The 21,277-nt window shown below is 48.4% G+C and overlaps 1 protein-coding gene across 4 annotated transcripts in view; it reads right to left on the minus strand.

Annotated features, from left to right (window-relative positions):
- mapkbp1 (mitogen-activated protein kinase binding protein 1) overlaps positions 1-20,928 on the minus strand; it is a 27,310-nt gene extending 6,382 nt beyond the window's left edge. Inside the window, exons 1-31 of one of the 4 annotated variants that reach the window (XM_086182396.1) lie at positions 20,346-20,928; positions 17,361-17,452; positions 15,224-15,286; positions 14,321-14,378; positions 14,067-14,237; positions 13,859-13,996; positions 13,589-13,771; positions 13,476-13,493; positions 11,905-12,065; positions 11,634-11,832; positions 10,183-10,332; positions 9,882-10,090; positions 9,477-9,568; positions 8,002-8,127; positions 7,793-7,863; positions 7,524-7,645; positions 7,182-7,257; positions 6,994-7,105; positions 6,695-6,758; positions 6,411-6,539; positions 4,618-4,736; positions 3,072-3,121; positions 2,824-2,949; positions 2,629-2,742; positions 2,412-2,539; positions 2,218-2,339; positions 1,959-2,117; positions 1,800-1,881; positions 1,294-1,670; positions 487-1,212; positions 318-403 (exon numbers count right to left, since the gene is read on the minus strand). In XM_086182396.1, coding sequence (XP_086038522.1) covers positions 318-403; positions 487-1,212; positions 1,294-1,670; positions 1,800-1,881; positions 1,959-2,117; positions 2,218-2,339; positions 2,412-2,539; positions 2,629-2,742; positions 2,824-2,949; positions 3,072-3,121; positions 4,618-4,736; positions 6,411-6,539; positions 6,695-6,758; positions 6,994-7,105; positions 7,182-7,257; positions 7,524-7,645; positions 7,793-7,863; positions 8,002-8,127; positions 9,477-9,568; positions 9,882-10,090; positions 10,183-10,332; positions 11,634-11,832; positions 11,905-12,065; positions 13,476-13,493; positions 13,589-13,771; positions 13,859-13,996; positions 14,067-14,237; positions 14,321-14,378; positions 15,224-15,286; positions 17,361-17,452; positions 20,346-20,465 — 4,443 coding nt within the window. In that variant the 5' untranslated portion in view covers positions 20,466-20,928. Of the gene's footprint in view, positions 1-317; positions 404-486; positions 1,213-1,293; positions 1,671-1,799; positions 1,882-1,958; positions 2,118-2,217; positions 2,340-2,411; positions 2,540-2,628; positions 2,743-2,823; positions 2,950-3,071; positions 3,122-4,617; positions 4,743-6,410; positions 6,540-6,694; positions 6,759-6,993; positions 7,106-7,181; positions 7,258-7,523; positions 7,646-7,792; positions 7,864-8,001; positions 8,128-9,476; positions 9,569-9,881; positions 10,091-10,182; positions 10,333-11,633; positions 11,833-11,904; positions 12,066-13,475; positions 13,494-13,588; positions 13,772-13,858; positions 13,997-14,066; positions 14,238-14,320; positions 14,379-15,223; positions 15,287-17,360; positions 17,453-20,345 lie in introns of all 4 variants that reach the window. The other 3 variants (XM_086182395.1, XM_086182398.1, XM_086182397.1) reach the window with 3 other exon arrangements.
- Positions 20,929-21,277: the final 349 nt, after the last annotated feature.

Genomic DNA, 21,277 nt, shown 5'->3' on the forward strand with positions numbered 1-21,277 from the left:
CAGCAGACAGGAAGTAGCTCTGACACACGCCATATGTAGCACGTTAGCTAACATTTTAGCCTCTGAGTGTTCAGCTGGCCTGAGGCTCTACATAGAGCCGCCGCAGTTCTTAAAGCCAGCTGGAATGACTTCTCTACGGGATTCGATGCGATGACTGATGTGGGCTGTTAGCGTGAAGAAGAGCAACAGTAACTTTCCTGCTTTAGCATAAATGTTTGAAGCACATTTTTGTGTACATTGACATTAAAGCAAGTTTTACTTTTTCGTGACAAAATCAAAAGATAGCAGCTAACATGAGCAGGAAGTGACAGCCTCACCTGCCTGTACAGGTGTGTTGCTCTCTTGAAGCAGGTCTGCAGCTGATTGGTCAGAGCTCTGCAGGCGTCCACGCCGACAGGCTGACCTGTGCAGAGAGAACACCACAGGTTAAAGTGCACAAATCTGTGGCTGAAAACACTTCACTCTGAGGATGAGGAGGAACCAAACCTGCATCATCACTCCATCCCTCCATGTCCTCGTGGCAGTCACCACTGCCAGCAGGACCCTGAGGCTCCTCCTCCTGTCGGGCAGGGGTCAGGGGAGATACGGGCAAGGGGCACGGCCGGGATGAGGGGGAGGTCTTGGAAGAGGGTGAGAAGGAGGCCAGGGAGGGTTTGTCAGGAAGAGCCCTGGTGGGGACCCGAGACTGAAGACTGCGTGGTAGAGGGGCTGCCTGGTTTCCATGGTTACCCAGCGAGGAAGACAAAGAAGCCACAACGACGGGGATGACTGCAGCATGAGGAGGTGTGGCTACAGCAGCACTGGAGGGCACCACAGAAGCTGAAGGGGGCAGAAACTCTTTGACCTGAGAAGAGGAGTTTGGTGCTACAACTGCTGATGATGTCACAGCTGGATCCTCGGGGGGATAATTCAGGCCGTCGCCAATGGAGATGGAGCGGGAAATTTTTGCAATGGAGCTGGCGGTGGGGCTCATGTAAGAGGGTGGCGCCATCACAGTGCCAGAAGAGGACGACTTCCTGGGTGTTGTCAAGGCGCTGACGGCAGTCTCCTGTTGAGGGGACCTGGGAGAGGCAGGGCTTGGTCTCAAAGTGGGAGGGGCTGCAGACTGAGGGCGTCTAGGGGAGGAGGGAAGGGTGGTGGGGCGCTGTGGGGCGAGGAGCTGAGAAGCAAGATCTCTGGATGACTGCAAGGTTGACTGGAACCTGGAGTCATCTGACACAGAGAGGAATCAATTAGCATAAGGCGTAATCCTCAATCAATAACCCATAATCACGCTGGTTCTGGTTCTGGTACCTGAGTCACTCAGTAAGCTGTGGACTGACTGCGTCTTCCGGAGTCCAGAGGTGCTGAGGTGGGAAGTGGTGGCGTGGGCCACAGGACCCAGGGTCCTCTGGGACTCCGCAGTGGTCTGAACCTTCTTCTTCAATGGAGACGGACACATTGACCCATCGTCCCCCATTCGGAAATTATCTGGATCGTGATGGAGCTGGTCCTGTAGCCATGTCTGGTCCTTGTTCTGTTTGTTCTGAGTTTGGTCCTGGTCCCATGACACCCTCCTCATCTGGAACTGGCTCTGGTCCATCAGAGGTCGAACCTCAGAGACCAGAGTGAAGGACCCGGTCCCTCCTCCTCCTCCTGCTGGCCGGGACGGGAGAGGAAACACAACCCGGCTGAGGAAGATGAGGAAGAAGAAGAAGACGACAAACAACAAGAATGTTTGTGACAGTGACTGCAGAACCAGAATGAGCACATGAGGCTACAAGCCTGACTGTTGTGTGATGTTCTGAGTGATGTTCAACCTGCTGCCAGCATTTTGTGACAGGAACCGGGACGAGATGCTGAGACTCTCACTGGAGCTGTGGGACGTCTTGCTTGGACTTCCTGTCAACAGATCAGATGAGACAGTTTGAGTCTTAGTTGAAGAACCAGGAAAACTGCAGCAGGGGGATGGTTCTCACTTGATGCTGCGAAGTCGGCCAGGGTAACAAAGTGTTCCTTTAAGAACGCCTCCTGATCTGGAGTCTGAGGAACCAGCTGAGATGCTCGCACCTCATCCTCATCCTCGTCCAACTCTGAGGAGTTTCCATCCACACTGAGCTGCTCGGTGGGCTCAGAGTCTGAGAGGCAAACACAGAACAATCACAGTAAGACGTCCCATGATGCACTGGGTCACAGTCACACGACACTGCAGAAGTAAGTGATGTTACTGCAACTCACTGTCCCCTGCTGGTCGGTCTGGACTGGAATGTCTGGAACTGAAGCCCAAAGAGACACCACTATCTGGACTGGGTTTGTCCTTGTGTCCACCTGCAGGACACACCTCCTTCACCTGGAACTCACTGACGGCAGGGGGTGGGGTCAGCAGATTAACATAATTTGACTTTAGTGTTTTAGTGATGTAACTGTCCCACCTGCCAGCTACACTCATGCTGTCCTCCCATTGGTCGGGATACAGTACTGGATCCTCCCTGTCTGGGCTCTGATTGGACAGCAGGATGAAGTCCAGCCCATGATTGGTTCTTGCCTCGTTGTGTGCCACCTGGATTGACAGATTCGCACTGTCAATACATCTCAGGTGTCACTTACTGACAGACCAATCCTGACTCCAGCTGAGATCATGTGACTGACCTGTAAACTGATGCTACTTCCTAGCTCTTCATTACTTCTTTGAAGCCCTGCCTCCACACTCTGGCCCTTCAGGCTGCAGGGGGAGTTGCTTAAATCAGATGGGCTTGTCTTCACCTGAAGGGCGGGGCAAGACAGCAGATTAACACTACATTCACTCTCCTGTCTCCTCACGTCCTTGTCCACTTGTCTCTTCACCTCCTGAAAGGGGCAGTAGAACTCTAGCAGTCTCAGGTCAAACATAGATTTCACCATCAGAACCCTGTCTGCGCCGTCCATTCTCCTGGACCAGCGGCGTCGAGGGAGTCGTCCATCTGACGCTTCCTGATGAGTCCATAAAAAGGGGATCAGACGTGAGCTGGAGGAGTCTGACAGCCTCTTCATACGTCAGCGGTTATCGATGAGATTCTAATCTGATTACCGGTATTGAATCAGAGTCGGCTCACCTTCCTGCAGCTCTGAGCGTCCACGCCTCGACACCTCTCGTCTGATGTGTCTGCAGCCAAACAGTTCAGTTACATCTCTCTTAAATTATTAAAATAAAGTTTCATGTGTGTGTGTGTATCTTATATATATAGATATATCTATATATATCCATATATGGGTCTATACTATATATGTATATGTATATATACACATATATACAGTATATACATATATATGTACATACACACATATATACAGTATATACATATATATGTATATACACACATATACAGTATATACATATATATGTATATACACACATATATACAGTATATACATATATATGTATATACTGTATATATGTGTGTATATACATATATATACACACACACATGAAACTATATTTTAATAATTTTATATATTATAGTCATATATATACATATATATGTATATATATATATACACATATACATATATATATATATACACACATACATACATACATACACACACACACACACATATATAAAATGGTCTTATTTCCCTTGGTTTCTTTTTTTCTCTCAAAAGTTTCAAAACATAATGAGATCAAAGTAAGTTTGACATCAAAGTGATTTTCAGATCAAAGCATTCACTTTGTTGAATGTTTCATTTGAAGGCTGCAACCATTTCTGACATTTGGGCATTTAAAGGCTCCACATGAGCTCCAATAGCCACACACAGATGCTAGCATGTCATACGCCCCTTTCAGACAGGGAATGCGCCAAATTTGCACCCCGGTAGCAGCGGGAATTTCCCGTCTTGTCTGTGTGAAATGGAGGTGTAATATTCCTCTTTCCAAAAAAGCCGCCACTTGTGCAGGCGTAAACGTGACGTGATGTGCAGCGCGTAGTTGTGCGTGAACAATGAAGTACAGCATGTGCCTCAGGAGAATATTCAGCCCCGTGACGGTCTGGCAAACCTGGTCGTGTCCCAGTCCAACCTCCCTCTGCCGCTGCTGCTGTTGTGGTCACAGACCTGCTGGTACTTTTTTTAAAAGTGTTTCCACTCGTTGGTGATGTTCCATCATCTGGCGATAGCCACGTCAACCAAGATCCTCTGCGACCTTTTCATACAACAAGCCATCCTTCGCAGTCTCGTGAGGTGTTGATCCACGGGCCTCTCGCCTGTGATGTCAGCAGCTCCCAGGAGCTCATCTTGCCGAAGTGATGATGCAACAGTCCGTGAGTTTCAAAACAACAGTTCGCCGCTCCGGCTGCCAGCAGCGTCAGTGTCAACATTCTCAGAGGTGTTTGATGCGGGAGAACCTGCGAGCGTTACGTTTACAAGTATGCGTCATCATCGACACCGAGCCGGCACATTGACGGCTTGGATTCACATAGCAGTTGGAAGTGGCAATAAGGGAACCTTCGGGAGAGGGAAGTTGCCGGGCTAAAACTGACCCCCACTTTGCTGCACTCTGTCTGAAATCTCTGAGTGAGCCGCAAAAAAGACAGGCAAATTAGCAGCTCGGTGGCCAGTGTAAAGGCACCTTTAGTAACATGACATGTAACCATGGTAACAGACCTGACACTTTCTCTAAGACACCTGCTGTCACCATAGGAAGGCGGCTCAATTCCTCCTCCTCCTCTTCCTCCTTGTCACTGTCTGAGGACAAGGTGACAACACGTGGAGATGTCACTTCCCTGCCGCTCACACAGACACAGACACACACACACACAATAAGGATCACCCATAACACAAAGTGCAAATGAATGCAAACATTGCACCAAAGTTATTATTGTTACAGTTCAATCAGAGCTGCTTTGACAGACATCATGAATTCTGTCAGGAAGGCACTGATTCTGATGCTAAGCTAACACCCCCTGTGCTGTATCTTTCCACAACTTAAGCTTGGTTGATATTTCAGCACCTACACTGCTGTGCCTGTGACATCAGTCCTAGGTGGTGTGGCTGTGTTCCGCTGTAGTTATACCACTGTACTGAGTTTCAGTTGATGGTTGCTGAAAGTAACACTGAAATGAGCTCTGAACAGTGGAGGACACAGAATGGAAATATGATGTAAAAGTAGCTCCAGGTCATAGCCACCATACGCAGTTACATTTCCAGCCAACTGCCTATCAGGCTGCTGAATCTGAGCTACACCCTGATGTGGATTTGGTGCAGAATTCTCTGGTCTCCCTCTCTTGTGTTATCCTGCCTCCATGTTGTCTGTGTAGGTTCTCATTCATCCAGGTCATCGTAGATCGAAGCCAAGTAAAATCTGGTCAACTGGACGTAAGTTTATCTTGAAGACGTTTCACCTCTCATCCGAGAGGCTTCTTCAGTTCTAGTGAAGAGTGTGGAAGCTCCAGCTTATAAACCTATGTGGGAGTGGTCAGTGCTATTGTGGTGGAAACGACCCTCCCGAGACTCACCTGGCCTCCCCAAACGACAGTCGTTGTGCGGTGTCAGGGAGTTTCAGGGGTGGTCGTTAGGGAGTTTCACCAACCACTCAGATGCTAATGGGCTGTGCTGGCAGCAGCCGTTCCACATGGGTCTTTCAGCTGAACTGCCTCCATGTTGGAACCTGTTATGCTGGCAGGGTCCTTAGGGCAGGTGGCCCGGTGGAGCAGTGGTCCTCCCTGTGGCCCCCCACCAAGAAGGTTGTGGGTGGAGCCCCGGCTGCAGCACAGGGTCTTTCTGGGTGAGTCTCCATGTTCTCCCTGTTCCTGCTGGGTTCTCTCTGGTACTCCAGCTTCCTCCACAGTCCAAAGACATCAAGAGGGACCAGGTTAATCCAGACTCTAAATTGACCGTAGGCGTGGCTGGGAGAGCCAATGGTTGTCTGTCTCTATGTGTTGGCCCTGCCATGGACTGGTGACCTGTCCAGGGGGAAGGCTGCTGGGATAGGCTCCAACCCCCCCCCCCCCCGAACAGGAGAGGAGGGAGAACATGGAGGGATGGAGGGATGGGTGGATGGATGATGGATGGACGGTCGGTCCTTAAGGTGCCACCGACGTGCTGACCATGAAAACCCTGCCTCCTTTGTAACCTGATTGCTGACACTGCTCTCTTAACTGCCCCCGGTGTGGATAAATACAGTTTTGTGAATCTGAATTGATGTTCTGATTCTACAAAGCCTTTGTTATGTTTTACTGTTTTCCAGTAAATTCTTCTTATCATACGGTGATCAACTACACCCCCTCCCCCCCAATCATTCCTTGGGACTTTCAACCTTTTGGAAACATCTTAAGTGATTCTCCCTAACAAGTTGCCATTGTTTCCATGGACATAAATAACTTTAAACTCACCTGGAAAGTGAGGAGACATGGACACAGGTGGGTACTGTTACCATGGAAACAGCTTATCAAATTCACCTGAAGGTGGCAGCTTGTTGCTGAGGTGCATTCTGGGAGTTCTGAAAGCTGCTGGAAGGTTGGAGGTCAGCGAGGCGCTGCCTCATCCTGAGGGTTAACTCGGGATTTAGCCGCCACACGAATATGCAGCTGCTCACACACACACACACACACACACACACACACACACACACACACACACACACACACACACACACACACACACACACAGATGTTCTGATGTAACAGCAGCATGATCAAATGATTCCTGTTGGTGGTTGCATGGATGTTGTGCGATGGCATACCTGTCTCCAGACACAGTGACTAGGTGTCGACAGTCGCTGCTGAACTTCAAGCCCGTCACAATCTCTGAGACACACAAACAGTCAAATCACTCGCCATGTGAGCGGTGACACACGAACACAGCAACATACATCCTGGAGGTCTCAGCAGTTCATAGGGTCCATGCACCAGTTACACACATCACTAGTTTGATCTCTATAGATGGTGGATGTGAGGAGAAGTTACACCAGACTCCGCTGATCTACAGCTCATGACATTCATACCCACCTCCATTGCACCCCCCCCCCCCCCACACACACACCTGAATGTCCGAACATGGTGGCTACACACTCTCCAGAGTAGAAGTCAAAGATGCTGATGTTCTTATCGGAGCAGGAGGTAGCAATGTAGAGACCCGACGGGTCAATCTGCACCTATTGATAATGACAGGGCAGTTAATGCACACCCAAGCCCCTCCCATCACCATGGCAACAGATGGTAGGCGTATACCTTGATGAGAGTACCGTCTTCTCCCTGAGATCCTTTATACATCTTCTTCTGTTTGCCATTATTGATGTTGAAGATCCTGCAGGATGACAATGACATCATCATCATCACCACCACCACCAACATCATCATCATGGCGGTGGTTTTCCAGCGTGCACCCTGAAACTGTAGCTTCCTGTCTGACCAGATGGCAGTGTGACAAATAGCTGAACGATGTTTAACAAAGTCATGATTGAAAGGAAACAGCAGAAAAGAAAAGACAGGCAAAGGAGAAAAACAGTGAAAAGAAAATAGCAAAGATGTTGACTTCAGTGCCACATCGCAGGGACAGGTGTGTGACATCACCTAATGCTGCGGTCTTGACAGCCAACAGCAGCGTATTTCCTGGTTGCTTCCACGTCCATGTCATAGAGGGTCGTCTTCCTCACTGCATGATGAGTGCGCTTGAACTCTAAACCCACATCAGTCTGCAGAGACAGGAGCAGCAGAAGAAGAGGGTGGGTTCTTTACGCCCAACGGGAACTCAGATTGTAACCAAACAACTCCTGATAGTCAGCTACGTGGTCAATGATGTCGACTGTGCAAGTAGACGTCAAGATTGTGATATCACTTACCTTCTGTGCGGTGCGGAAGTAGACGCTCTTGTCAGCTCCACAGCTGATCATCCTAACCCTACCCTCATTGGCTGACAGACAGGAAGAAGGTGATGTCATAGGTTGTCATATGATGAGGTTTGTTTGATAATCTGATAAATTGATTTGTTTAATTAATCAGAATGTGTGGACATCAAGACGCCAGGGTATAAGGGTCAGAGGTCACTAACCAGCAAACCTGACAGCAGTAATGGAGGATGAGTGCTCATCCAGAGTCTGAACCAGGGTGTAGTCCCTCGCTGCATCCAGGACGTGGATCAGACGATCCCGACTGGCTGTGGCTAGCAACTGGAGACCTGGGAGATAAGGACACGCCCCCTTAGTGCCACCGGTCACTCTCCTGCGAGCATCGCTGGGCACCTCAGGGCCCTCTGATGTCATAAGGCACCTGGTCACTGTTTTTTCCATCAGCAATCCAATATGGCCACCATCAGACACTAGCAGTGGTTATACATAGTATATCTGGGTATGATATTGCTCTAGGATACCGATCAGGGATATTGATCAGTGGTTCCCAAACGTTTTCAGTTGCAAATACCAGCACAAGAGTCAGAAAAGATGAAGATCGACATCATCATCATCAGACGCCTGCAGCTGCTGAGCGACTCCATGACCTCCAGCGGTACAATATGAAGTGATGATTAACCACCAGAGGAGTGATGCGCCACCGTCCTTCTAATGTACACACAGGTGGACCCTCACATGCTGAGAGGTCTCAAGTTGAGATCAACTCCTTCCCTCCTACAACAGCCGACAGGTACCGGCGGTCCTACCTGAGTCCTCCTGAACCCTAGAGCTGGTTCATTCATGTCAAGGTGCTGCCTGAAGGTCAGTCTGAGTTCAGCACCCTGGCACCCAGGAGCACTGACAGAGTCTCACTCGCATGTTTGATTAGCTTGTCACTAGCAGGTGGTAGCCTAAAACCTTTGAAAAAGAACTCTGAGATATTGTTAGCACTGTCCAGAGTTTGTCTCTGACTCGGTATAATACTTTGGCAGTATTAGTATAATACTAATCAGCCTCCCTCCCACCACCTCCACCGCTGAATGAGTTTTCAAACAGAGGCTCAATGAGTGACCAGAGCCATTGATGAGGCGACTGCCAGCCCCCCTTCAGATGGACATCTTTCCTCACACCTCAATTCAAGGGTGAACGTTCTGTATCCTGGCTTCAGTGAGGGGGCTCAAGTGCGCTAAGAGGCAGCGCTGGTTCCAGGTTGACCAAACTGGTGACCACATCGAATCTTGGCTATCTGGTAGAATCTCTTCTACCAAGGTGCAATAACGCCATGGGGTCACGGGCACGATACACATATACATCCAGCCTTTGCATTTGTATCTATTATGTACTTCACCTCTTACCTGTACTCTGGTGCTTGCTATCTAGAGTACAGCTACGGTAATAGATTACAGTGTCTCTAACAAGAGTACGTCTGCAGACATCGATTACTGTTGCAGTAACACAAAGCTGCTGCAGTAATGGAGCGCGGCCCAACCAGCAGCCTGGGGACGGTTGGAGGCGTGATCAGATACTGATTGCATCACTAACTTGCTTCAAACATTCACCTGCCAGTTGACATATTGTTCCCGCCCCCATGGTTCCCCCCACAGGTTAAGAACAGTGATATAGAGAGGAAAGAGTTCACCTGTGTCTGGTTTCGAGAACTCGAGGCAAAGAATCTCTGAATCGTGAGCCTGAACATTCAGAATCTCCTCCATACTGTCAAGATCATGGATCCTAACACACACACACACACACACACACACACACACACACACACACACACACACACTTATTTACAAAACAAACATTATTATTCAAGGACAGCAAACACTGATGTAATATGTGAAGAGACATGAATTTATCTCTGAATTCTACAAGACCCGAATCTCCATCACAGGAACAAACGCCCTACGAGGCGAAAACACTTAACGAGCCAAGAAGAATGCTAATGAGCTCAAGCTAATGTGACCGGCAACGCTGAGATCAGTGCTTGGTGTCCTAGTATCAACATGGACCCCATGCCCACCAAGGTGTCTAACAGACATACCTGAGGACTCCCAGGCGGTCCCCGGACGCCAGGTGCTGCCCATCTGGACTGACCTTCAGGGTCCTAATACCCGCTCGGCTCTGGTCACTGTGCTGGCCCTCTTGGCCCGATGACCCCACCTTCTCCATGTTGCCTCCAACAACAGCAACACTCTCTGTGTCCAGGAGGTTCACAATGTTGTTGTCAACATAAATGACCTTCTGCAGGTCCTGCAAGGTCAGAGAAGTCAGACAGATCAGGTGAGTTGTCCAAGTGTGTGTGTGTGTGTGTGTGTGTGTGTGTGTGTGTGTGTGTGTCCTACATGGCTCAGGACATTCCTGTTCAGGATGTTGAGACTGTCGATTGTCCACAACCGGATGGTGTTATCTGAGGAGCAGGACAGGAAACAGCCAGGGGGGAGGCTCCTCTTGCCTCTCCCTTCTCCTACGGCTCCACTGCCTTCTGGATACACCTGCAGAAGACACAGAAGGGGGAGGGGTCATGTCCTCAGTTACTGGTTCTGTCCAATTTCATCAGCTTGTAAAATATTTGACTGTTGGAAAATCTGGAGGATGTTTTGGTACGACTAAACAACGAAATGACCCGCAAAAATGAGCATGAGTGGCGTGCTGGCACTCGTGGACCTGGGCCTCCTGGTTACTCCACTAAATGGAGGAGTGCCATTGTCCCCCGCATCCAGGAATCACAGAAGAACTCATTATTGAGGGAAGGAGCCGTCACAAACCAACAAGTTAACCAGTGAAACCACAGTCCAACAACTTAAACTCAAATATTAATGGAACAGGAGCAGGTGAACCTGGTACCTGGCTGGACGCTGGTCAGAGAGACACAGATGAGTGTGTAGTTGTGTTGGAGTGTTCATGGATGTTCTATGTTCTCCGTAGTGGTTCAGTAGTATTAGTCTCTGAAGAGATCTGAGGCACTACTAATACTACCTACAGGAGACAACAGGTGTCTCCACCTCAAACAGGAAACAGCTCCCCCACCTTCCTGTCTTCACCGCCGGCATCAGTAAAAGTCTGGAATGGCACCGACCCCCAAGATGACACACCTCAGGGCCCTGGAATGGTCTTCCAGAGTCTGATTCATTAGCTCAGTCCAGCAGATGTTAACAAGTCCCTGAATCATACTCAAGTTTGTTTCCCCCCTCAGCGCAGTTAGTGTGAGCAGGGCCAAGAGTAAGAGGGCCAGACAAGTATAGAGCCTAGCAGGCAACAGAGTCGCTTCCACGTGAAAGATGTCTGTGTAGGTTCTCATTCATCCATGTCATCGTAGATCGAAGCGAAGTAAAATCTGGTCAACTGGACGTAAGTTTATCTTGAAGACGTTTCACCTCTCATCCGAGAGGCTTCTTCAGTTCTTCTCTTTCAGGGGTGGTCGTTAGGGAGTTCCCCTCCCTCCCTAACGACCACCCCTGAAACTCCCTGACACCTCACAACGACTGTCGTTTGGGGAGGCCAGGTGAGTCTCGGGAGGGTCGTTTCCACCACAATAGCACTGACCACTCCCACATAGGTTTATAAGCTGGAGCTTCCACACTCTTCACTAGAACTGAAGAAGCCTCTCGGATGAGAGGTGAAACGTCTTCAAGATAAACTTACGTCCAGTTGACCAGATTTTACTTCGCTTCGTTCCATGTGAAAGGAAAAGGACCTCAAACTGGGGGTGAAATACGAAACATTAAGTAATACATCAGCTAGGTAACCTTTGACCTCCCGTGGAAACCTGCGTTGTGCTGTGACTGACACTGACCTCCAGGCTCCACACACAGGAGGAGTGGTAGAGGGCGGAGTAGAGCTTTCCAGCCCTGCGAGGGTCACGCAGGTCATGGACATCCCAAACATACACGCTGTGGTCATTGTAAACACAGGACAGCCAGTGGTTGGTGGGGTCATAGGTCACTGCCACTGTGTCGGGATAATGAGCATCCGGGCTGCAGGAGAATAGCTGACTAAGGGAAGAAGACAAGAACGTAAGAAAATGTGGAATGGTCAGACACTGTGTCACCTAGCAGCTGTGGTACCTGGCCTCCATCATACTGGCCACATCAGTGCCCAGGCAGTGTGGGCGGGGCAAAGTACACAGGAAGTGCAGGTTGGCGGGGCTGAAGGCCCGAACTGTCCCATCAGAACAACCACAGAAGATCAACTCATCTGTGACGCACAGACAGGTGGCCTGAGACGTCTGAGGACGAGAGAGAGACAGAGAGTGGGAGGCAGAGACAGAGACAGAGAGAGAGACAATGAGAGAGAAAGAATGAGGGAGGGGGGATTCATCACTCCATCTCTGGGACAACTCAGACGTTGGTTTTTGTCCCTGTGGGACATCAAGGGGCTGCTAACGCCTGCAAAGGAGCACATCAACATAGCTAAGCTAGCTTGAGCTAAGGCTGTAGCTCTTCCACGGGTGGATGCCATCCAGGGGAGCTGAGAACCAACACGGGGTTCCGCCTGGCAGCTATAAAGCAAACAGAAATGAGGGTTTTGGACAGAACCAAAGCATCTGCTCACAAAGGGGCTGTTGTGTTCATAAGTCAAGCCTCTGAAGGACACTCAAGGGCAGTGGTGGTGTTTGGTGGGGTGTCTGGCTGTGGGACCCTGGACTGGTGGTGGACACTTTGGGGAATGTGGGCGTGGCTGGTGAAACAGACATCAGGTACTCATTGAGATTGAGAGCAGTGAGCTTGTAGTGGCAGATATTCACTTGTTCATGCCACCTAGCTTACTGACCAGTAGCTAACCCTTTCTTACTGGTGTCCACCCACAGGCATAATCTATCGACAGTCACTTTGTACATTTCCTTACGTTTACTCTGAATTGATATCTTCCTTGATTCCCGGACACAAACTCATGGAGATTGATGAACGATGAACACTGGTCTTTATTTTCAACTTCAGGAAATCCAAAAGATGTACAACAATTCTATAATCCTCTTCTGAATTAACTATGATTATACTGACGTACTTACGGACTACGGTAAAAAAGCTGTATCGCTCTACTGGACAGAACCTTACTTCACTGTTCGTTCCAGTAACTGTCTGATCTTACCAATAACGTCCACATCCTACAGTGCGCGGGTGCAGTAACCCATTTAGGCCTACATGAATTCTAGCCTGTTCTTAGTGGCAGAATGGCATATAAACATATCTAAATAACAGACAGTCTACATAACCTCATATTCAGTACAGAATATGAACTGCCATTGAATCCTTATCATTAATAGCAGTATATTAACTGTAAATCACACACATATTAAAGTGATAGATCTAAAATATTCCACACGGACATGAACAGAATAGCCTATGTAACGATTTGGCACAGCTGTTAGTGTTACAAACGGGGTAAAGTGGGTGTGTTCGAGTCAGTAAGTTCATCTGAATTAGGTTTAAGATTCAGATGCTTCATTTTGACTCAGATGTAAACAAATGAGTCACATGACTGTTTGAGCCACTTTGACTTGATTTCAATGTTCTGACATTTTCACAGTCAAATGAGAAGCTGGTGGAATTCAGAGATGAAACCAGGCTGATGAAACATGCAGGATGAGTGAGTGACAGCTGCCTGGTGGCTTACTGCAGACGGGGTGAAGACTTACGGAGGCGGAGTCAACTTGCTGATCAGGAAGCAGAAGAGGAAGCAGATTAAGATGTCAGAACAACAAGCAGTTCAGACCAGTCACGCGTCTCTTCAGGAAACAAGGTGACTCACCCGGAGCTCCACCCACTTGTCCAGCAGGCGCCGTTCGTTGAATTCACATAGCAGGCCGGATGATGTGATGCAGAAGGTGGAGGTGGCCTGCCGGCCCCGCCCACATGCTACATCACTGAAGAAGTTGTTCCTGAGTTCCCCCAGCAGCCCTGAACGGCCCAGCAGAGGCACAGTTGCATTCACCTGGACACGATCACATGAAATCACTCAGAACTTCCACCTAAAATCACCATCAGAGAACAAGACGGCTGACTGGCAGGAGGAGAGCACCTTGGAGCTCTTGCTGTGGTCCAGGTACCAGAACTTGACATGGCGGTTGCCGGCGGTAACAAAGTACGAGCTGTCATCTGAGAAGGAGACAGCGGTCACCTTACTGGAAACCTTATTGGCTGCAACGACCACATTTTTCTATCCAGGAGACACAAAAATTTTGATCAGTTCATTGTTCAGTTGATCAACAAGTTAACTGATCAAGTACCTTCCAGTTCCAGACGTTGACCATCATGTCATGCTGGTAACCCACACTGACGATATATTTGCCATTTGGGGAAAACGCCACACAGGCCACTCCATATTTATGTTCCTGAAGCTCAGCGACCTGCAGATACTCGGTCACCTCCCAGACTCGAACCGCCGGCACGTGACCGCTCTGTAAGACAAAAGAAAAATCTTTAAACGGCAGCTGACATTGAGCATGCTCAGACCTGCTGGCATCCCTCCGACATCGCTCACCTCTCCTGTGACCACATACTTCCCATCAGGAGAGAATGCCAACGTAGTGATTGTCTTCCTGGAAGCAAGACAGAAACTTTACATGGGTGCCACAGGCAGGAAGTATCTCAACACCTGAGTCAGGTAGAATAATACACGTTACCACGCCAATGTTACTGATGCACTACATCGCAAACAGCTGAGCCTTGGACCTGGACCATCTGCAGGCCACCTCCATAAAGACTAGCAACTTTAGTAATCTTACAATTGTAGATGAAGACTTGGTTTGCAGGTGACTGTGCACACAAATTTGGATTTTTTTGGGGATAATTTATGTAAATATGCATCTTTTTTGAAAGAGTCTGAAAACAAACACAAGAACATCGATGGATTTAACTTTGAGAAATATGACTCTATGACTCTGCTGAGGGACAGCTGCAAGAAACATGAACTCAACACTTGTTAAACAAAAAAAATTTAATAACAAGTATGATCAGAATGATTAAGAAAACCAGCTTTTAAAAAGTTGATCGCTTATTGTCATGGTGACACATGACAAATAATGCTTTCATACTTTGTCCCTATAACCATCGGGATGTTATTTCAGCATCATTTTGATCAGCTTATTATAAGTAAATCAGTCAAAACTATGATGAAGTAACTGACATTGCTGCTTCTGCCTCATCACGACATGACAAGGCTGAATATTCCCCCTCTGACGACATATACTTGTTCATGTTCATTGTTCTTGGTGAGGCAAAATGCATTTTCTGATTTAACAGACAACAAATTTTCAGGACATCTGATCCCCAAGTTTTCTGCGAATACCCAACAAAGTGGTGTGATGTCAGCATTTGAACTGTTTCAGCTGTCCCCTCTGGTGGTCTGCAGTCCACAAATGGGAGATGAAAGCTGACTGGTTACCTGGAGGTGTTGAAGATGTGATGCTGTTTGTTTTTCCGAGGATTCAGAAGGACAACAACACACCTGCAAATAAACATATACACCTGATTAGCATAAACCCTCCAGGACATCCACAAGCTACTGTAGTACAGCAAACATAGCACAGGAAGTCATGACCACAGGAGCTAATTACCATGACATGATGTGAGTGGGGTTGGTGTTGTATTTCACTGCATACTACAACATAGCAAACATGTGAACTACTAGAGCACATATGTGATCTACTAGAGCACACATGTGAACTACTAGAGCAAACATGTGAACTACTAGAGCACATATGTGATCTACTAGAGCACACATGTGAACTACTAGAGCATACATGTGAACTACTAGAGCATACATGTGAACTACTAGAGCACATATGTGAACTACGAGAGCATACATGTGAACTACTAGAGCATACATGTGAATTACTAGAGCATACATGTGAATTACTAGAGCACTCATGTGAACTACTAGAGCATACATGTGAACTACGAGAGCACACATGTGAACTACTACAGCATACATGTGAACTACTAGAGCATACATGTGAATTACTAGAGCACTCATGTGAACTACTAGAGCATATATGTGAACTACGAGAGCATACATGTGAACTACTAGAGCACACGTGAACTACTACAGCATACATGTGAACTACTAGAGCACACGTGAACTACTACAGCATACATGTGAACTACTAGAGCACACGTGAACTACTACAGCATACATGTGAACTACTAGAGCACACGTGAACTACTACAGCATACATGTGAACTACTAGAGCACACGTGAACTACTACAGCATACATGTGAACTACTAGAGCACACGTGAACTACTACAGCATACATGTGAATTACTAGAGCACACGTGAACTACTACAGCATACATGTGAACTACTAGAGCACACGTGAACTACTACAGCATACATGTGAATTACTAGAGCACACGTGAACTACTACAGCATACAGGAACACATGCAGATAGCTGCCTATTGTAGTAGCTCCCACTTTTCAGTCTTCATGACCTCTTTTTCCAAACTTTACTACACTTCCTTTCTTATGTATTACTGTGTTTTTAAGAGTCTGTCGTGGGTTGCCAAGGTCACTGCATTTTTCAGTGGTCTTTTACCCTTTTTTCACACTGTGAACGATTGTGATCGGGGGCCCTGCGCACAGGCATGGGTCCCATTGTTCACACCCGGGATCAGCTACTCGTGTTCCAACTCATGGTGGTGTGTCATATGCAGGGATGTGCACAATTGCACAATGACCCTCAGGAACTTAAGGGAAGGAGATGGGGCTGTCGTGCCGGAGTGATGCGCCGGGCCAGGAGGAGACGTTACAGGTAGGTAGGGCTGCAACGATTAGTCGACATTGTCGCCAAAAATCGATAATAACAATCGTCAACAATGAATTCCATCGTCGACTGTTGTCGCCAGAAGCGTTTTTCCAACAGTGAGGCATCTCTCTTGATTATCATCTCTGACAGAGTCGCTCATGCGCAGTAGCGTCTCTTCTCTGAGCGGGAACATTCAAGAACGCGGCGTCAACATCAGGTACGCGCACCAAAACTTCTAAAGTTTGGAGCATTTCAGCCTGGATACGGCGAATAAAAAGACTACGAGCAAAGGTTGCTAAGCAGACCTTGGTGTCATGGCGGTGATGCAGGAACATTTAAAGAAGCTCGTCGGGCAGCTGAAGGAAGCGCAGTCTGACTCTCCTCGTGAGACTCAAGGGACATTCAAGCAGGACGGTTTTAGGACACATTGGACATTTTAGAAGCGTGTTTTCACTGTAAAAGAGAGCTCTAATCCCCTCGGTGCACGAACCCTTGCATGTGGTAATTAAACATTAAAACACCTGTGGCTTACAGTCCAGTGCGGCTTGTATATGTACATATATTCAGGTGCGCTTTATAGTCCAGAAATTACGGTAACTCATTGGCTGGTGTAACCATCAGTTCACTGCTGCACTTTGACTCCGTCGGCCTGTTCCATAAAGAACCCTTGCCAAGTGTTTCCAGCGACAGACAAATAGCACGAGTTAGTGTGCCTCAGCAGAACCTTAATCACTAGTTCTGCCCTCCTGATCACGCCATGGCGCCATCGCTTACCCAGCTGGATACGCCAACAGCCCGGTGCGAGGGTCGCAGGCCAGTGCTCGATTTCCTGGAGCTGTGATACCAAGGACCTTCTCCAAAGTCACCTGAAGGAAAAGGTCAGAGGTCACTTGTTAGTATGTTGTAAACTGAACACAGACTGGTCTCACAGTAGACTATGGGTACCAAGGAATGGTATAAATTAGAACTGGGCAGGATTGGATGTGTACTAAAGAGCATCATCACCAGGGACAACCAAAAACCCTGGACGACAGATGAAGGACGCAAAATGTTAAAAGCACAGAACTCAGCCTTCAAGTCTGGTGACCAGAAGGCCAACTTGAACCTCAGCACGGGCTCCTCTCAGGGCTCTTCACCTCGATGACACACGACTGCGCCCCCGGGGCCTCTACCACCCACTTTGTGAAGTCTGCAGATGACACAACAATAGTGGGCCTCATCCGGGACGACGACCTGGTCTACAGAGAGGAAGTGGAGTGGCTGGTGGGCTGGCACAATGACGACAACCTAATCCTGAACGTGGACAAAACCCAAAAGATTGTTCTTGATTTTAGGAGGAAGTCCGGCTCCACTTCACATCAACAACTTGGCCGTGGAGGTGGTCGGCAGCGCCAGGTTTCTGGGTACCGTCACAGGGCACCTCTCTTGGTCTGTGAACATCACGTCGCAGGTCAAGAGGGATCAACAGCGCCTGCACTTCCTGCGCATAATGAGGAGTGCCCACCTGCCCACCCATCCTCACTACAAGGGTTGCAAAATTCCAGGAATTTTCAAACTTGGGAACTTTCCTCTGGAATTTATGGGAATTAACAAGAATAAACAGAAATTTACTATATTGAAGGTATGTTCTGAATGAAGAACTAAAATATAGGAGGGGAAATTATATTTTAGCATAACACTGACTAAAACAAGCAGAAACCATTCAAGTACAGGTGGCTATCTATGCTATCACATGCACACAGCACACTACTGCTGGGCTGTGCACTTTTCATGGTTATATATTTTGACAAATTTGGTGATGTTTAACTTACAAATATCACATTTATCTGTATTTATGCAGTACAGAGCTGCAACATGTACCACATCAGCTACAGCTGGCATCGCCTCACAGGTGGGAAATGAATGTCAAGATACAACCTGTACTTCAAATCTGATGCTGTTTTTTTCTGCCTCCTGTCAGATGTTTATCAAATTATTTAGAATATTAAATATCTGAGCATCGTTCCAGTTGTGGAGCTCGGCCAACCATTTATTTGTTCTTGCCGCTGCATTAGCATTCTTACGATGTCACCTTCTCTTACAGAAAACTGCTACGTGCGCCGTCCGATGTGTGGAGACACTTCACATGAGGATTCGAGGATGGGGGTGCATTTGTTAATCGTTCATTTTTGAGTATTTCGCTCAAGTCAACTTTGTGTTCTTGGATGAAACTTGACTTCATTCAAAAATAAATCTGTTTAATCACATTATTTTGGATCGATGTCTGCTTATTACAAAACAATTGTTTTGGCTTTGATGTGGTACTTTCCACTAAATAACCCTAAATTCCAATAAATTCTCATTCAATTCCCATGGAAAGTTTACAATTTGGAATATTTTCCCAATCCCACGGCTTAACTTTCCATGGAAATTTACCATTAATGACCCACCCCTGGGGCTGCCCGGTGGTGCAGCGGTCCTCCCTGTGGCCCCCAGCAAGAAGGTTGTGGGTGGAGCCCCGGCTGCAGCAAGGGGTCTTTCTGGGTGAGTCTCCATGTTCTCCCTGTTCCTGCTGGGTTCTCTCTGGTACTCCAGCTTCCTCCACAGTCCAAAGACATCAATTTGGGGACGAGGCTGATTGATTCTCTAAATTGACCGTAGGTGTGAATGTGAGTGTGAATGTGAGTGTGAATGTTTGTTCGTCTCTGTGTGTTGGCCCTGCGATGGACTGGTGACCTGTCCAGGTCCAAACTGTCCAATGAACCCCGCCTCTCGCCCGTAGATGCTGGGATAGGCTCCAGCCCCCGCGACCCTTACTAGTCAGGGATAAGCGGAAGACGACGGTGGTGGTGGTGGACCCACCCCTGTGCAACCCTACTCACTACAGCATCTTGACCAGCTGCACCTGTGTGGCGTGGAGGCTGCAGTGCTGCCACCTGGAGGGGTGTGAGGAGAGTGGCGAGCACAGCACAGGGAAACAGCATGACCTCCCCTCCATTCCGGACACCGCACCTCTCGGCTGCCTGTCCCGCGCCAAGAACGTCACCTCACTCACTCCCCCACTGCGGTCTGTTCTCCCTGCTGGCCTCTGGGAGGACGTTCCGCAGCATCGGGGCACCTCGTGTCAATCATGTCACAGCGCACTTGATATTTCTGACACGACTGCTTGTGCTCGTGTGTGTCACCCAATATTCTGCAGCTAAGTTTCTGAGTCGAACTCTGAGCACCAATAAGCCCTCATCTAACCGTGACAATGTCATGTCCACAGTGACCTCAACATCTGGCCGCCAGCAGCCGGCAGTGGTCCTGATGCCAGGTGATGAGGATGCAGAGCTGCCTGAGGTTGCCAAGGTAGCCTGACTCAGTTTTCAGAAGGTTTTCGTCTACTTCCTGTGAGGTGAAGGAACCCGGAAGTCACACTTAACTCAATATTATCGTCAGCATGACATCACTGTAAAAATCGTAAAGTCTTGCTTTCCGTCTCTTCTGACGTCATTGAACTGCAACACAAATGTTTGGAAAAACTGGAACTGCTCCATAAATAAAAGTAAATTCCATACTTGAGGATTTCTAAATGAGATATTCTGGTCAACCATTCAGAAATCTTCATTTAATCTCTTTCTCCCGCCGCTGTCAACGTGAGTTGTGTGACTCCTCCTCTTTACCTCAACACAAGCTAGCAAGCTCGCGAAGCGACGAGTGTAATCATATGACTCATTGTGACGACAGCAGCGAGTTCAAGTGACGTTAATAACCACATGATCGTGTGACGTAACGCACCTTGTCGCCGAGCTCGTCTCTATGCCGTGAAGCGTGGCCCCGCCTCTTCAGCTTGATGGAAGGGGACCGCAGCAGGTTCTTGATGCGGCTCCGGATGGTGCCGCTTCCCTCGGCGCTCATCGCGCTGTTAGCTCGGCGGCTAGCTGCGTCTCAGCGGCTGGAGCCTCCCTCTGACGCTGCCGTCATGCTGCCCGCGGGCCGCGCCGGGCCAGGCTGGGCCGAGCCGGTCCGGAAGCAGCTTCAGGGAGCCTACTTCTGCTTCTGGGCTGATCCGGATCGCTGGCTCCGGTTCCGCTGCCGCTCCGCATTGTAGTCCTCCGCTCCACGGGAAAGAGACGCCGCGTCTCAGACACCAGCCAGACAGACTGAGCGAAGCGCGCGCGGCCACTGCGTCAATATTTCCTGTCGCGACTTTCAGAATAAAACTAAAACTGCACGGGTTGAGCCAATGGTTCAGTTCTCAAACGGGCTACATCCGGCTCGAGGTTTCAACCGTTTCCTCTTTCTTTATCAAGTCTGAGCAGAAGCGAATATCTCAGAGCTGCACGGACATTTGTGCCCGGGCTCTCTGGCTGTCCACGGCGTACTCCTACTTGACAGTTTCGGCTGTGACTCCGGTGTTCCTCAGAAGCGTCATCCATCATCTGGCCAGCTCGACAGATCCAGCTGATAGATGAAACGTCAGCAGCACGTCCGATGACGCTCCTCAGGAAGACCGGAGTCACAGCCGAAACTGTCAAGGAGGAATAAAACATCTCGCTATCTCGTTTTGTCTGAAGATAAGAAAGTCTGAGCATATTTAGCAAGACAAAATGAACACAACTAATGTCTGGTTTCCCCCCTGATGACCTTTAATGACCTCCATGACCTCTGTAGGCTCCTCTAGACTCTTGTTAGCAACCCAGGTTTTTAAGACTCCACCACTCCAACAT

This window comes from Aulostomus chinensis, chromosome 17, assembly GCF_037954235.1.
Source record: "Aulostomus chinensis isolate RoL2024-O1b breed Wild chromosome 17, RoL_Achi_v1.0, whole genome shotgun sequence".
Lineage (NCBI taxonomy): Eukaryota > Metazoa > Chordata > Actinopteri > Syngnathiformes > Aulostomidae > Aulostomus > Aulostomus chinensis.